At 32.0% G+C, this 15,550-nt stretch overlaps 3 protein-coding genes across 3 annotated transcripts; 2 read left to right on the top strand and 1 right to left on the bottom strand.

The window, feature by feature from the left end:
- The first annotated feature begins 5,274 nt into the window (after window positions 1–5,274).
- Window positions 5,275–7,188, top strand: LOC110778397 (uncharacterized). Its single transcript, XM_021982955.2, has one exon. It carries the CDS (start codon window positions 5,448–5,450, stop codon window positions 7,053–7,055), a length of 1,608 nt encoding a protein of 535 aa, XP_021838647.2. The 5' UTR covers window positions 5,275–5,447; the 3' UTR covers window positions 7,056–7,188.
- Window positions 7,189–10,267: 3,079 nt separating this feature from the next.
- Window positions 10,268–12,839, top strand: LOC110802398 (F-box protein SKIP23). The gene is made up of 2 exons (XM_022007843.2): window positions 10,268–11,764; window positions 12,359–12,839. The coding sequence occupies exons 1-2, from the start codon at window positions 10,398–10,400 to the stop codon at window positions 12,375–12,377; spliced, it is 1,386 nt and encodes a 461-aa protein (XP_021863535.1). The 5' UTR covers window positions 10,268–10,397; the 3' UTR covers window positions 12,378–12,839.
- A 222-nt stretch (window positions 12,840–13,061) lies between these two features.
- Window positions 13,062–15,185, bottom strand: LOC110802396 (uncharacterized). The gene is made up of 5 exons (XM_022007841.2): window positions 14,956–15,185; window positions 13,918–14,141; window positions 13,765–13,825; window positions 13,446–13,674; window positions 13,062–13,348 (listed from the first exon to the last, which is right to left on the bottom strand). Exons 1-4 carry the CDS (start codon window positions 15,061–15,063, stop codon window positions 13,486–13,488), a joined length of 582 nt encoding a protein of 193 aa, XP_021863533.2. The 5' UTR covers window positions 15,064–15,185; the 3' UTR covers window positions 13,062–13,348; window positions 13,446–13,485.
- Window positions 15,186–15,550: the final 365 nt, after the last annotated feature.

Genomic DNA, 15,550 nt, shown 5'->3' with positions numbered 1-15,550 from the left:
GCTGTTTCTGTTGTTTGATCTTCTTCTTCAATAGCTTCAACTCTTCATGCATTCCCCTGCTCTGTTCTTGCATTCCCCAGCTTTGTTCTTGCATTCCCCTGTTTTCATCATCTCTGTTTCCCTTGCTCTGAACTTCATCACTTGTGTGCTCAAGAAAACCTTTGCACCATTTGAAATTATCACAAGGATCACACTTGTAGTAAAGCTTTTGCGGATTTTTTGCCGTTTCCGAGCTCCTAATTGCAAATCTTCTCCCGCAATAGCAATTTTTATTAGGAACTCTAATGTATGCTAAATTTGGGATGGAAGAAGATTCGGTTTTTGAATGAGAGCTCATGGCTAATTTGGAGAGGGGAAAGTATGCAAGTGAGGTGAACACTAGTAGCATTTATAGGCAGCAAGAACATAACGGCTATATTTTGCTTCCTAGGTTTAAAAACTAGCCGTTAAATTCAAATTCCTGCAATTTGGGTATATAGTGCAACTTAATTTTAAAGTAGGTGTATATTATGCATTAAGTTTATAAAAAGGGGTATACTGTGAATTATAAACACGACTTAACGGAGGACTAACGGAAGGTCAGTTAAGGGGTATTTGGTGCAAACTTGGAAAAAAATAGGGGTATATTATGTGAATCGAAACAGGCGAGGGTATTTGGTGCGTTTTTTAAAACCTCAGGGGCATTTCATGAAAAAACCGTAAATAATACCGCATCTGTTTCTAAATATGTGTCCACTTTAGACATTTACACGGTAATTAATAAAATTGAATGGTATGTAAGAGGTAATGATTGAGAATGTTTTATTTAGGGAAAGGAAAAAGTAGATAATTGTTTATTAATAAAGTATACATAAAAGGGGATGTGGTGATTGAAAAGTGGTAAAAGTGTAGAATGTGTAAGAAAAAGTAATAATGATTTATAGAAAAGTGGGAAAAGTGTATGGAAAGGTGGGAAAGGTGTATGTCCAAAAATGGAAACTGGACACTTATAAGGGAACGCTATTTATGAGAACTGGACACGTATTTAGGAACGGAGGGAGTACTGAGTAAATGATATGTAATAAATAATAAATAATGAATATTAAATAAATAATAAATCAACAATAAATAAACAACAAAATAAATAAAAAATAAAAAATAATTTTTAATATTTATTAATAAATAATTATTATTATTTATATTTATTATTATTTATTATTTATTATTAATTATGAATTATATTATTCATTATTTATAATTTATAATTTATTATTAACTATTTATCATTAATTTTTAATTATTAATTATTAATTATTAATTATTAATTATTAATTATTAATTATTAATTATTAATTATTAATTATTAATTATTAATTATTAATTATTAATTATTAATTATTAATTATTAAATATTAATTTTTAATTATTAAATATTAAATATTAATTATTAATTATGAAATATTAAATATTAATTATTAATTATGAATTATTAATTATTAAATATTAATTATTAGTTATTAAATATTAAATATTAATTATTAATTATTAAATATTAATTATTAAATATTAAATATTAAATATTAAATATTAAATATTAAATATTAATTATTAATTATTAAATATTAAATATTAAATATTAAATATTAATTATTAGTTATTAGTTATTAATTATTAGTTATTAATTATTAATGATTAATGATTAATGATTAATTATTACGGAGTACTTACTTATTATTAATTATTTATTATTAATTATTAATTATTAATTATTGATTATTATTTATTAATTATTTGTTATTTATTATTTACTCCGTATTATTTATTATTTATTATTTTATTATTTATTACAAAAAGAGAGTGGTCAAGGGAAAGGGGAATGGAAAACCTTGGGGGTTGGTAGGGTATCATTGTAGAGGAATTTAGGGGTAAGTGAAAAAGAAAATAGGGTAAAGGGAATGACAAAAACCACCAAACAAACAACAACAAATGGAATGAAACTCCATCATTCCCTTTCCCTTTCCTAAAGACCCCCACCAAACGCCCCCTAAAGATCCAATTATTTTTTTATTTTTAAGGGAAAAATAATTTGCACTTTCCAAAATGAGTTCTATTAATAATGTAGAAACAACAAAGGACCAATTGATTTGTTGGTTTAGTGGTGATTTGGGTTGAATTTGGACGGGATAGAACGATGTGATGTACGAGCTTAATTGATTAGCTTAAATTGTCATATTATAAACATAATTAGATTGTTGTAGGAAAGATGCATACTCCCTTTGAATGTTAGACTCTTTTGAAATATAAGACCATCTACCAAAAGAATGGAATATGAAATAGCTTTCGGTTTCAAATAAAAGCATAAAATCCAATTTCAGCACCTTTGGCATGATTTATGTGAAATTGGTGCAAGACTAATTTTCACTTATTAAGGTTATTTTTTTTAAGTTTACGACGATTTCCTTGAGCTGTAGCAAAGAAATAAACTTTCTATTCCACCTCTTAGAAAGAAAAGAACTTAAATCAAAATACTTAATACTTTTTTTAGGCCAAGAAGTTGATAGCGAGATCTCGAATCAACTTATTGGTCTTATGGGTATAATTATCACATTAATCTTTATTCTATAAGGGAACTTATGAGATCATAAACGTAAATGACATTTTGTAGACCACCGTATAATAGACCATGATCGCCACAATTACAATTGAATATATCAAACACATTAATCTTTCATATTTCATACATACGAGATGACAAAAAAGTGAAACAAATATTCGTTAGTTTGTCATGCAATCTCTACGTACTAGGGAAGCAATCAAAGATAAATTTATATAATCTCTCCACAATAGTCATTTGCAATATTTGAATTGAGTTGTTTGGTTAATGGTTGTATTCATATGTGCAATACTACTTAAAATCCACATAGATTACATGTTATATGTGTATTTCTTTAATTTGATAATACAATTTAGGTTAATTTTTTTTGTCATATAATTAAGGGCATGCTTATTCGATTTTTTCATTATTTAGATGTTTTTTTTAATAGTTATTATTTTAACTTTTTCTTTAGATCAATGTTGTGAACAATGTTTCTTGCCTATTACTCCCTCCGTCCAAATTTAAGGGTCAAATTACCTTTTGAACAATAATGTTGTAAACAATTTAGATGAATGTTGTGACCAATGTTTTTAATGCTCTTGCACGCATCGCGTGCATATAAGACTAGTATAACTATAATAAGACGGAGAAAACATAGTTAATACAAAGTACTTCAGATGTTTTATTTTAATTGTAACATTTTGACTTTTAGAAAATTCACATACCTTTAGACCGGTAAAATTAAAATCAATACTGGTCTGAAACCGACACTATCAATACTGGGTCTTGATTCTTGAACAAGATTTTGTGACTCGTAACCTGATTTTGTTCGAACCAGAACAATCCGAAAAGTAATGGGTTAAAACCCGATCAGACTTATTTTGTACCCGACCGATTGAAAATTGTTGTATTATATTTATATTAACAAATGAGATTGTGTGAAATCTTAAGCATAATAAACACGTTGTTGATACAATTTTTGGATGTAATATGATTTTGATATTAATTATACATCATTTTATGGTGGAATTTGATTAAATATAAACTTAATTGCTTATGAAAATTTGTTAATTTGTGCGCATATTTTATATATTTTGTTATACAAATTAATGAAAATATAATACGTGTATTAAAACTTCTCAACCCGCTTGGGTCGACCCAAACCCGATCGAAAATTCTAAGTCCTGAACAACCATTTATAAACCCGAACTCGAAAGTAACCGATCAGATTTAACCCGAGCCCAAAAGGTTTTTTTAACAATCCGGCGGTACTGACCAGTTTGGAAAGCCTATACACCTCAATTCATCACATTTTTTTTGCTATGTATAAAAAATGTTTAATAACATCAAATTTTCATAAATTTTACTACTCCGTAATAGATAATTAAAAAAATTCATAAAAAAATGCATAAATCTCTGTTAGAGTCTTTTCACCCTCGGTTATTTTTATATTATTTTTACTCCCTCTGTCCCTTAATACTCGCACCGTTTTGACATTTTGCACTATTCACATAATTCAGTTTGACCCTATTTTATTTCTAGTATATGAAAACAAAGGTTAGTATATAATATATTTTTGGCTTCATCTTAATATATATTTTCGAAATATTAATATTTTTATAAGTTTTTATAATATGTAGTTAAAGATATTGGTGGTCAAAGTTGTGCATTGACAATTGTGTCCAGTCAAAATGGTGCAAGTATTAAGGGACGGAGGGAGTATATTTTAACGTAGGCACCTTCGGTTATTACTTCGCATACTTTAATTTGTATACTCTTTTAAGTTGTTACCTACAAATCTCAACTTTCTTGGGACAATTTACATACACTAATAACTTTTCCAATGTACTGCGGAGTACTACGTAGTACTCCATCCGTTTTGAAATAATGGGGACAGTTTAGATTTTCATGTTTGTCAATAATGTTTGGACAATAATATCTCCAATTTTGTATTCGAAAAAATTATAAAAAGTTGATATTATAAAGTATACATCAACACGAATCAAAAAAACCCCACATGGCCACATGGGTATGTTTTTTCTTACCCATAAATTACAAATGATAGCCAAATTGAATTTATGAATAGTATCAAATGTCAAAGTGTCCCTATTATTTCGAAACAGAGGGAGTAAAAGCTTAAATTCTTAAGTTGTTATCTATAAATCCCAACCTCTTTGAGCAATTTACATACACTAAAACATTATCATGTAATTTGGGGAATCTAAAGTGTATAACCCCACATGATACCATCAAATACTATAAATCTATCATCCTATTTATGTCTATCTAACCTTTTTGTTTGAAGATGTAGTTATATATCTAGCTTCTAGTGGTACAAAATTTAGCACGTAGCAAATGTCTTTATTCAAAGTTACAAACTACAAAGATGAATTTTGGCCTCTTCCTACACTTACTTCAACCATTTTGGCAAAGTCCAAAATATCCACGTCAACTTCTTTTCATTCTCTTTCCATCACCACTCAAGACAACTTGTAATGAGACATTAGGGATGAGATTCAAGCCTACGTAGCAATTATAAGAAATTCACGGGCCATGCAAAATAGAAAGGATAATAGCCGTTAATTTATTTTTGCAAATAAATTTCATATTTATTGGTAGATTGTCACATTAAATGAAAGCATACAAAGTTGTATGTATATATGACTTATATATCTAAGGACCATGATTTTCTAATACCTTAGAGCCTTATTTTGTTAGGTGGTTACAATTAGTTACAAGTAGGCGTACTATACATCACTCATTAGTTCTATAAATCCATGCATGTATATGATAACTCATCGTCGATCTTACAATTCTTTAATGTACTCATTCCTTCAACTCTCAAACTAAAACCTAGCTCGTTCTCAGAATAATGGATATTTGGTCATGGATATGTGACCTTCCTAGTTCATGTGAATGGAGTAATTCAAATTCACAACTCTCTTTTGAACTTGCCTCTTCGAATACTACCACAAAAGAAAACTCGACTCAATCGATTCAATTAAAAGCTGAGCGGTCATCAGAGTTAAAAACAGAAGTATGTATAACATTTTCTATTTGTGTCCAAGGATTCGATCCTAATGAGCCTTATAAGACATTATGGTTATCCAATCCTTGTTTTGTTTCCTCTGATAATAAGCCATTTCTTCCCCTTGTTGTTCAACTTGTGCAAGAAACAATTAACCGTGCACCATTAACTTATCATGACCATACCCACCATGGAACTCAACCCGTGAAGGTAAAACTTGACCCAATTAGTAGGATCCTTGAGACATATTCACCCGAATCTTTCTCAAGTATTTTCAATCTCTTGTTATTCACGCGCTTGTTTTGGCTATGTGCGTGTGATGCTCCTACTGAAGTGGGATCCCTCTTCTTCCATTCTTTATTGTCTCCAAACCTTGAAATATTGTCACGCATTAGCCAAGTGGCTGTGTTGAAAGGGTTCATGAGTGTTGTTGGTGTTGATGTCGAGATGTGTATATCACGCGCCTTTGGGTACATGTTAGCAAAATGGTTGATTACAAGAGAAATCCGAGTGGGATTGTCATCATTGTTGCCTTTGCCTTCAAATGTTGGGCTATTTTACGCTTCTGAAGTTGGAAGTATTTGGTTTCTAAAAGGTTATGCTCCAATATGGGCTATGAAGCGTATGAGGTCTAGTGATGGAAAAGAAGGATTCCTTTTTGTTGGGGCTAAAGAATCGGCACTAAGGTATTCTCTAGCTCATCAGCAGTTGGAGGCTCATATTCAACTTGAATATTCAGTTAAATTCTTTGAAGGCCATATCCAAGTAAGTGCACGTGTTGATAACATACGAGTTCATGTGGTTAAATTAGGGTTTAGTAAGAATGAAGATAACAATAATGATACAGAATTTTGTGAAGAATTGTATTTCCCCTCAAGAATTGAATTCTGGGTTGGGCCTGAGATTGGGTCTAATTATGTAACAAGTTTGAGTTTAGGGAAGTCAACAGTTAATTCAGAAAGAGAAATTGAAATGCAAAAGTTAGTGAAAGGTAGTCTTGGTAAAATGAAGAATCCAAAGGTGAAAACTATGTCAAGAAGTTCAACAAAGATGAAGATGAAGAATTGGAGATGCGACCAAGATGTTGAGGGAAACACGGCAATATTTGATGCAGTTTTTTATGATAATACAAATGGGATTGAAGTTTATAGCACAAAGCTAAATGGTGGTGCATGTACTAATAACAAACCTAATGATGATTTAGGGAAAAGGTATTCAAGAGTAAATAGACCATTTATGAAATCCGGTGGGCTTGTTTTCACTGGGAATGAGTATGGAGAAGAGGTTAAATGGAGATTAAACAAAGAAATGGAAGGAAGTGTGTTGAAATGGAGAATTGGGAGTAAGATTTGGTTGACTTATTGGCCAAGTCACGTGCAAAGTTCATATTATGAAACTAGATGCATAGAATGGACTCATCAAGTTGACTTGCCGCTTATTTCGAGTAGTTAGATGGTAAAATAGTTTTTAGTATTTCTTAGTAATCCATGTATTCTACATTTTTATTTCATACCAACTACTCCGTATTTAACTGGTGTATAATAAATAAATAAATAAATAATGTTAGACTATCCTTATGAGTTCATTATTTCGTCTCATGCACTGATGCAGACATACATTTTCATAAACTTCCGAATTCATTTTTTTTGAAATAAAAAAAAATTAAAATCGTTTTGATAGATCAATCAATTAAACAACTAATCATAATCCATGTTAATCATAATCAGGGGCGGACCCAGAAATTTATAAATGGGGTCCAAAAAAAATTTTGTGATTTGCTTTTTAATTTCTCATATTTGCTCTTTATAGAGGGTTAAAGGTGAGAGGTAAGTACTAAAAATATTAAAAACCGTATAATAAAATATGTGGAGGATTGAGGAACTTTAATTTTGGATTTTCATAGCAATAAAACTCAACACCTAATCCAAATTGCAAACAATAACTTGGCGCAATTTCAATTTAAAATGAAAAAACGAGTTTTTCATACTTTGAATGAGATTTACTTTATTACAATAATTACCACTAGAAATATATCTTATTAAAAATCTAATATATATATATATATATAAAGGGGAGTTTTTTGGAGAGCATTTGGAGCGCCATGTAGGATTTCCACGTCATCAAAGAATAATATATTTCAGATTTTTAAAATAAAATAAAATAAATAATAAGAGATAAATTTTGTTAGAAGTAATTAAAAAGATAAATTAGTGTTAAGTAAAAGATAATAAGAGAAAAAAGATTTAATTATCTGGTTTTAAAAATAAGATAGAATTTCAAATGTTATCAAACGATGCTCGGATAAGTTAAGGATTGTGATTAAACGTATCTAATTCTCTTATAAGTTCATCAGGCTATAATCAACTATGGGTATGTAGAGAGACAAACACAAGTTTGAGTTTCCGATGATCCCGCCCTTATGTTAATTCAAGGGGAAATTATATCAAATTCTTATTGGGATGCTATGGCTGAAGAAATCAATGAAAGACTTCATGAATGCAGTCAGATTGCCGTGGCTGAGCTAGCTTGCTGCACAGTTACAAGTGGGTTCCGAGGTAATGCTTTCTTAAAAGATGGCAGTCAACAAACAATCCCCTTCCTTAATACTTGGTTGAACATCAAATTTGATGTGGGTTTTTGTGGATTTGCATCCATGTGTGGTGTCATGGCATGTAAATCAAAGGTATACTTGAAGGTGGACAATTGTATACTCTTGCTTGATTATGTTGCGCGTGTAAATGCAATGGTTCGTGGTGCTTCAAGGGGTATAATAGTTCCTACGAATTTGTCTGCCTTGTGCAGCGAATTGTTTTGCTTGTAACACGTAATTCATACGGAGTATATGACAATATGTTGTGTCATAATAAAAATATCCCTATATTTAATTTCTATTCATAATTATGTACATTTTTTTAATACTATTTAATTGTGTATTATAAATTTCTAATTATGTTAAATCATGTTGATATTAGTGTGTGACTGTGGGATGTAGAAAATGTATTGCAATAGAGTTTTAAGAAGAATTTCCCCTACGCTATTAACTATTGTTCTTGAACTTTTGAAATTATCTTAGTTGGTTTGTAGTAATATTCTTTATCATAGGACTGTAGATTATTTTTTTGGTGCGTACTTTTTTTAAGGTTCGAATGAATTAGGGGAATTTGAATATGTGACCTACCATCGTATGAATTAAGGGCGTCAATATTAATACATCCATACAGGTGAAGATCTTAGCATATGACCATATTCTATTTTTCTAACAAATATTTTTAGAAAAAACTCTAGCTAATCATAAACATCTAATTAATACGGAGTACTCTGTAATTATTAGCATTACTTTACCTTATTGGAAGGGGTAATCTTGATTGGACTATTGTCAAACTAAAGCCAAACACGTTATAGGAAGCAAACACCAAATTACAACAAAATAAGATTAAATGGAGATCAACAAAAATGATTAAATGGAGCCCAGTACGTAGGACCTAACTTTGAAGGTGATAAACTATCATCGTCATTTTTCATTAAGATAACGGAGTTGCTTAATAAATTAACTTAAAATATAGACTTCTATAATAATAAAAACTATGATACATTTATATCCTATGCGGTGCATGTTTGTTAAGTAAAATTATTGATAACCTACTCTATCTTTCCCTCTAAAAAGATTTACAATTAGTGATAGTTTAATAATATTAATCCGTGCATCGCACGGGCTTCTATTCTAGTACAAAATACTTTTGAAAAAAAAGTAACACTATTATTTTTTTGTGTTTTTGTAAAAGCAAAATCATGAACCATTATAGAAAAAAAAAAAAAAAGCGATGAAGAAAAAAAAATAAACATAAAGAATTTAGATGATCAACGAAGGAGACAAGTAAAAGAAAAAAAATGAAAAAAATCATCTTTAACTTTGCTTAAAAGGATTTGAACCTTGGTCACTTGGGTAACATAGTATTCAAGCAACCATTATGCTTCAAGTATATTTCATTGTCATTTTTTTTTTTTGGTGTTAGCACCCAGTTCACCCTTAGGGCTAATCCGGATTCGGGGCGAGTTATGGGTGGATAGGTTCCAGTCCCCTCCCAATTGTTGTTGCGGGGATCAAACACGAGTTCTCCCTACCAAGTTCAGCCCCAATCACCACTAAACTAATAGGCAATTGGTACATTTCATTATCATTAATGTAAGTTAACTATGCATAACTTAACTATTTCAAGTGTAATTAATTACCCCCAAATATCAATTTTACAGTTTTTTTTCAAAAGTAATGGGGTCACTTTGGACCCCTCTAAAGCTATGTAGGTCCGCCCCTGATCATAACTATCATGTGAGCGACTGAGCATTATCTCTCATGCAAATCTAGGGGTGTTTATGGATGATTAACCGTCCCGAAAATTTCAGTTCAACATTTTCATAAACCTTAACCATTTAAACGGTTAAACACGGTTTCGATACAGTTACCCTGTTAACCGTAAACCATTATTTAATTATTTTTTATTTTTGATCATATTTATCGTATAATTTTTTTAAAGTATTCCACCTTTCAACAAAAAAAGATTGAGGGGTTTAATTGACCGTTTAAGGGAGGGTTCTCCGTAGGGCACTAGTTTTTTACCCTTTGATATCACCAAATTATATCACTGCGACTGATCATGATTCCGTGACACTCAAACTCTTTTACTCGTAGGATTTACTCCGTAGTTTTTATGTTTTTATGTACTCGACTCTCGAGTGTAAAAAAGAAGGGGGGAAGAGGATTTCCGCCGGAGACAACAAAGTGACAAAGTAAGAGTCATGGGAGGAGAAAGTGTCAAAAGAAGAAGAAGGCACAGGGTGGTTGATTGGTCGGCCCTCCCACCGGAGCTTCTATCAGAAATCGTTAAACGCCTGCGATTCCGATTAGACGTTTTGAGATTCCGGTCAGTTTGCAAGACATGGCGCAATTCTCTCTCCTCAAAATCAAAAGTTAAGGTTTTTACCATTCCTGAACCTCCAATACTTTACCCCTTGAATGATTCAGATAACCGAGAACGCCCAATTTCTTTTATACTAACAGAAAGAACAGTATATACACTTCACCCCAATGAATCCCAAATCCACTGTCGGCATAAGTGTGGGAGTTATGGATCGGGAAGTTGGTCTTCTCCATTGATTGCTGAGTTTCAGGAGCTTCTTCCTGGAAGGTTTTTTCCTCAGCATCTCGCCGGGGAGTTTATTTTTGGAAATTTCTCTAAGGTGAAAAATATGCTTGATTTTACAGTTTCTCCAATTTCAAAGTTTTATGGTATTGTTGCTGCTTTCCATAAACAAGGTGGTGAGAAAAAAGATAAAATCTTGGACCGATTTCAATTTTATAATGGTGGTAAGAAGGTTGTTGACAAAGTAGTTGTTGTAGCTAATTATAATTACGTTAGTATTATTTATCCTATGAGTAGTGATGATAATGTCATTATTGTGGGTGCCCTTTTAGCTGGAGGGAAAGTTGGATTGTTGAGATTATTGGGGTGTGAGTTAGCCCCTGATCCTTTAGGATGGAGGGTAATTAATTATGGGGAGGATGATAAAGACTTTAGGTTTGATGATATTGTGAATTTGGGAGGCAAATTGTGTGTTATTGATTCTAAAGGAAGAGCCTTTACAGTAGACTTTTGTTCATTGGAATTAACTAAAATCGCAGCAGCACCTCCTCCTATTTACAACATGGACGGAGAAGGGATTCAATTGCTTCGAAGGAGGAAGCGATTGGTAGAAGATTCTGGTAGCTTATATTTGCTTGTCCCTTTTAGATATGAAAAGTGTTGGATACTTGAATCTCGAATCAAAGTTTACAAGTTAAGGGTAGAAACCAGAGATTGGTTTGAGGTTGTTAGCTTGGGTGATCTATCTCTTTTTGTGGGTTATGATTTTTCTTTTGCTGCCTCTGCTAGTAATATCTTCACAAAGGTGGAAGGCAACAGGAACTGCATTTTTTTTGTCAATGAGAGTTTTCCGTACTATAACAGGTGTGCTACTAATGACTCTAAGGATCTTCTATTTGAAGAATTGCCCTTCAACCTTGAGGTTGGAGTGTTCGACTTGCCAGATGGTACCAATTTCAGGTTGGCTTCTGGTCAACGGCGTCCTGAGATAACGCACTGCCTTCCATGTTGCCTTGTTGATAGGTATTTCTATGGCTTCCCTTTATTTTTTATTTTTTTAACTTGAGCTTGTTTTCATTTGTTATTTTGTTCTAAAACGAATCTTCCCTTTTTTACATGTTACGTTTTCTATGAAGTAGTAGAATCAAACTCACCTAAATACTCCAGACTCCACCATACATAACACTAGAACCTAAAATGGGTTGTCTGTGTTAAAATTCTGCAACACTGTTGGATGCTACTTTAACTCTAAAGTAGTACTGATTGAATTTATTATCTTAGATGCTTGAAAGAAATGTGCACGTATGATATCAAGTCAATACAACCAGAATCAGGGAAACAAATTGGGATTGAAGGGGGGAAAAACAAAGGGAAAGTAGAATGGGTTTCCAGTCAATGTCAAAGCTAACTGAATACACAATTTGTATTGTCAATCATATCACATAGGACTATTCACACTCATCCTGCACATGATTATTTACATTGTCAACTGTATCCCATTTGTAATGCCGGTTGAATTCTTTGCAATTAATTTAACCCAACCCATTGCATGATTATGCCTGCTGCTTTAAGTGAATTGGTGTCTAATCTCTAATGTAATGTGACTCATTTTTCCAGGCCCAATTGGCTGGATTAAAAAAAAGAGCTAATTTCTAGGTGGTTTGCCAGAATCTGAAGACATAATAAAGTTTTGGCGACAGTGAAGAAAACAAAACTAGTACAAGTATTTCTGGTGGCAACATATCTTTGAAGAATAAATTTTGAATTTCTCTTGAATTTTTTTATGATAGGAGAAGTATTTTATTTTCCCGTTTCAATTAGTTGCACCAAATACTGGAAGCTTCTTTTCCCTTTTGAATTTTGATAGACGAGGTCTACTGTGTTGTATGGTTTCCGGGTTAGAACATATTACATATATATGGCAGGAAGAATATTGCATGATTAAGTAGGCTGTTGCCTGCTGCTGGGATGTGGCATCATTAACTTGATTCTTCTGTTTTACTAAGTTGAAATAATTTGAAGCATACGTACTTTGATATGTAATTTTAACTATTTGTTATTTAAATTGGTAAGTTGTCACAAAAGAGTTAACTATTTATTGGCTTCTTGAGTTATTAATTTAAGTCTGATGGTATATTGGTATGTGGACATCTTGGCACTGTTGCTTGAAATGTTTTGCAAACTTTTAGCACTAATTTAACTTAAATAACTGCTGATCAGGCTGTTGAGTGTTGACCCACGGGCTTGAGCCTTGAGCCTTGAGGCCTTGAGCTGAAGCTCAGTCTGTCTGGCCACATTCATCCTTGTAACGTACAATAGACTTAATATAACCAACTCAAAGTATGTTACGGAATACGGAATACTATCAAGATTTTCATGTCAGAGTAAAGAGTGTATCTATCAAGTATCAACCAAGGGTAATCAGCTAAACAAATCTTCTACATAAGACTATGTCCTCAAGTTGTTACTGGGCATATATGATCCAGGCTCGCAGCTTTTCTTTACAAGTTTCCCTCTATCATTGTCCATCATAATGTCCATTAGTAAAGTAAAACATTCTTTCACTTGTAATGCATGGTAGCCCGAGCTTGTAACGACATTCACAATCTGAAAAGTGAAAACACATACAAATTATTACTTGATTATTGAAAACAGCTGTTAGGCAAAATGAACATGTATTCAGCTTAAAAAATATATTAAAAACCTTTGCTTTTGTAGATGATGGCATTGTACTCGCAAGGAAATTAACCGTCGCAGCGACTAGTGGATGGGGGAAACTTGAAAAAAACATCATCAGTTAAGCTCAACTTGAGCAAAAAAAGTGGGATATCACTTGAAGCCTCCTCCCCAATCATGAGGGATAAAGCCTCGAAAGAGGTGATTCCACACTTCACACCCACTGTCTCCAAAATATCTTGTTTAACCAATGCTACCTAATTCATGATTGATCTCAAATCAAATCAAATGGAGTATAGATAATATAAAATCCTAGGTATGAGAATAAAAGGAAGAGCAAATATTACCTCAAATGCAGTATCATGAGAATCATAGAAATCATATACGAAAGGATAATTGTCCCTGCCCCTAATTTCAAAGAAAAAAAACTGTGTTTAATAAGGGGATTTTATAAGGGGCCACTTAAGTGTAATACAAATAAAAGGTTTAAGTTGGCATACCCTGAAATGAAGACACAAGCTACTAGGAGGTACTGAAGCCTTTTTTGTTCTCTGACTTTCCTATGCTTTTTCTCTATAAAAGCATCAACATAGTACATTGCTTTGAATATACTAGTGTTAGGTAACTTGAGGGTCTCTGCCATATGAATCAATTGAGATACAATGTCGTCTCTTTCGATCGGGGTAAACACATCAGGCTTAGGAATTGTTGACCCATCATTAACCTATAAGAATGAAATCCACAATCTCTATTAATGTCAAATAATGTAAATTTGATCTGGAATTGGAATTGGAATTGGAATTTGATATGGGAGGGAATGTCAAATACTATTTAATCATGGCTAGATAGGCAATCAAATCAAATTTTCACATTAATCAAATCAAACCAAAGATCAAGAATATTACTATACAATGAACTTACTATAAGCGACTCAAAATATGTTACGGTATACTATCAACAATATTACTATACAAGAGACTAATAGCGTATGTATCCGCAAATTTAATCAACTAAATTTTTATAATTGCATCATATTGTGATCACATTGTGGCGAACTCGCTTATTCTTTAGGGTAAAGCATACGCAAATCTACTACAACACTATCAACTATATACTCAAGTTTTCTTTGGGCATGACTGCAACTTTCCTTTTCATGTTTCTCACCACTATTGTCTATTAGAATGTACATTAGTAAAGTAAAGCATTCTTAAGATCTGGTAAAACACTTAAGATTCTGTGTAATTCGATTGGAAAAATCACTTAAGAATCACAAATTGCTTATCTCAATTCGATTCGTAAAATCAGTTAATTGTGTAATTCAAGAACATTAATCTTCAACATAAACCCTAAAACCACAATTGAATAATTCTTTTGCTTTCTACATATCTTCAACATAAACCCTAAAACCGCAACCAAATTATTCTTTTGAGTTATAAATTAATTGAAGAACGTGATTTTTGCAAGTTCGAATAAACTAACTAAACAAATAAAGAACGAATAAGAATTCGACCAAAGAAATCGAAAATGATTGAACTTACTTCAAAGCGACGAAGAACGTCAAGTCCGGTGACACGAGCTTCGATCGGCACACCGAAATCAAGAGTCTCGTAACACAGGAGGTCAGGAGATGAAGGGTCACCCGCCATGGAAACAGAGTGCAGGAGTAGGAGAGAGAAAATGGGTAAGGTGAGGAAAGAGAGCAAAGTGGGCGGGAGTTTGTGAATTTTAATTTGGGTATAGATTCCCTATCTTACCTTTTCGGCTTTAAGTTGTCAAAATTATAGTGAAATTAATACTACGTCGCATTACTTAAAAGTTAAAAGAAAGTACTTTGTATATTAAATGATTAAAGTTGGTTAGTGTAATTTAACCATAATTTACATTAGGGGAATTTGTAAAAAGAAAAGGAAAAAAAAGTCAAATTTGTCAAAAAATCACCTGATAAAAAATTGACTTTTTTTGTAATAAATTAACTTTTAAAAAATATTTTAATTAACTACTTTATTTTATGGATACTATTTACCCGATTGATGTACAATTGTATTCGTATAAATTTTGTATTTACACTAATACAAACCTTGTCCACGCTAACTTAGCGTGGACCAGGGCAATGGAGTAATTTGTATGGACAAT

This window comes from Spinacia oleracea, chromosome 4 (assembly GCF_020520425.1).
Source record: "Spinacia oleracea cultivar Varoflay chromosome 4, BTI_SOV_V1, whole genome shotgun sequence".
Lineage (NCBI taxonomy): Eukaryota > Viridiplantae > Streptophyta > Magnoliopsida > Caryophyllales > Amaranthaceae > Spinacia > Spinacia oleracea.
Note: the sequence above shows the minus strand (reverse complement) of the source record. Positions and strands in the feature narration are given on the sequence as shown.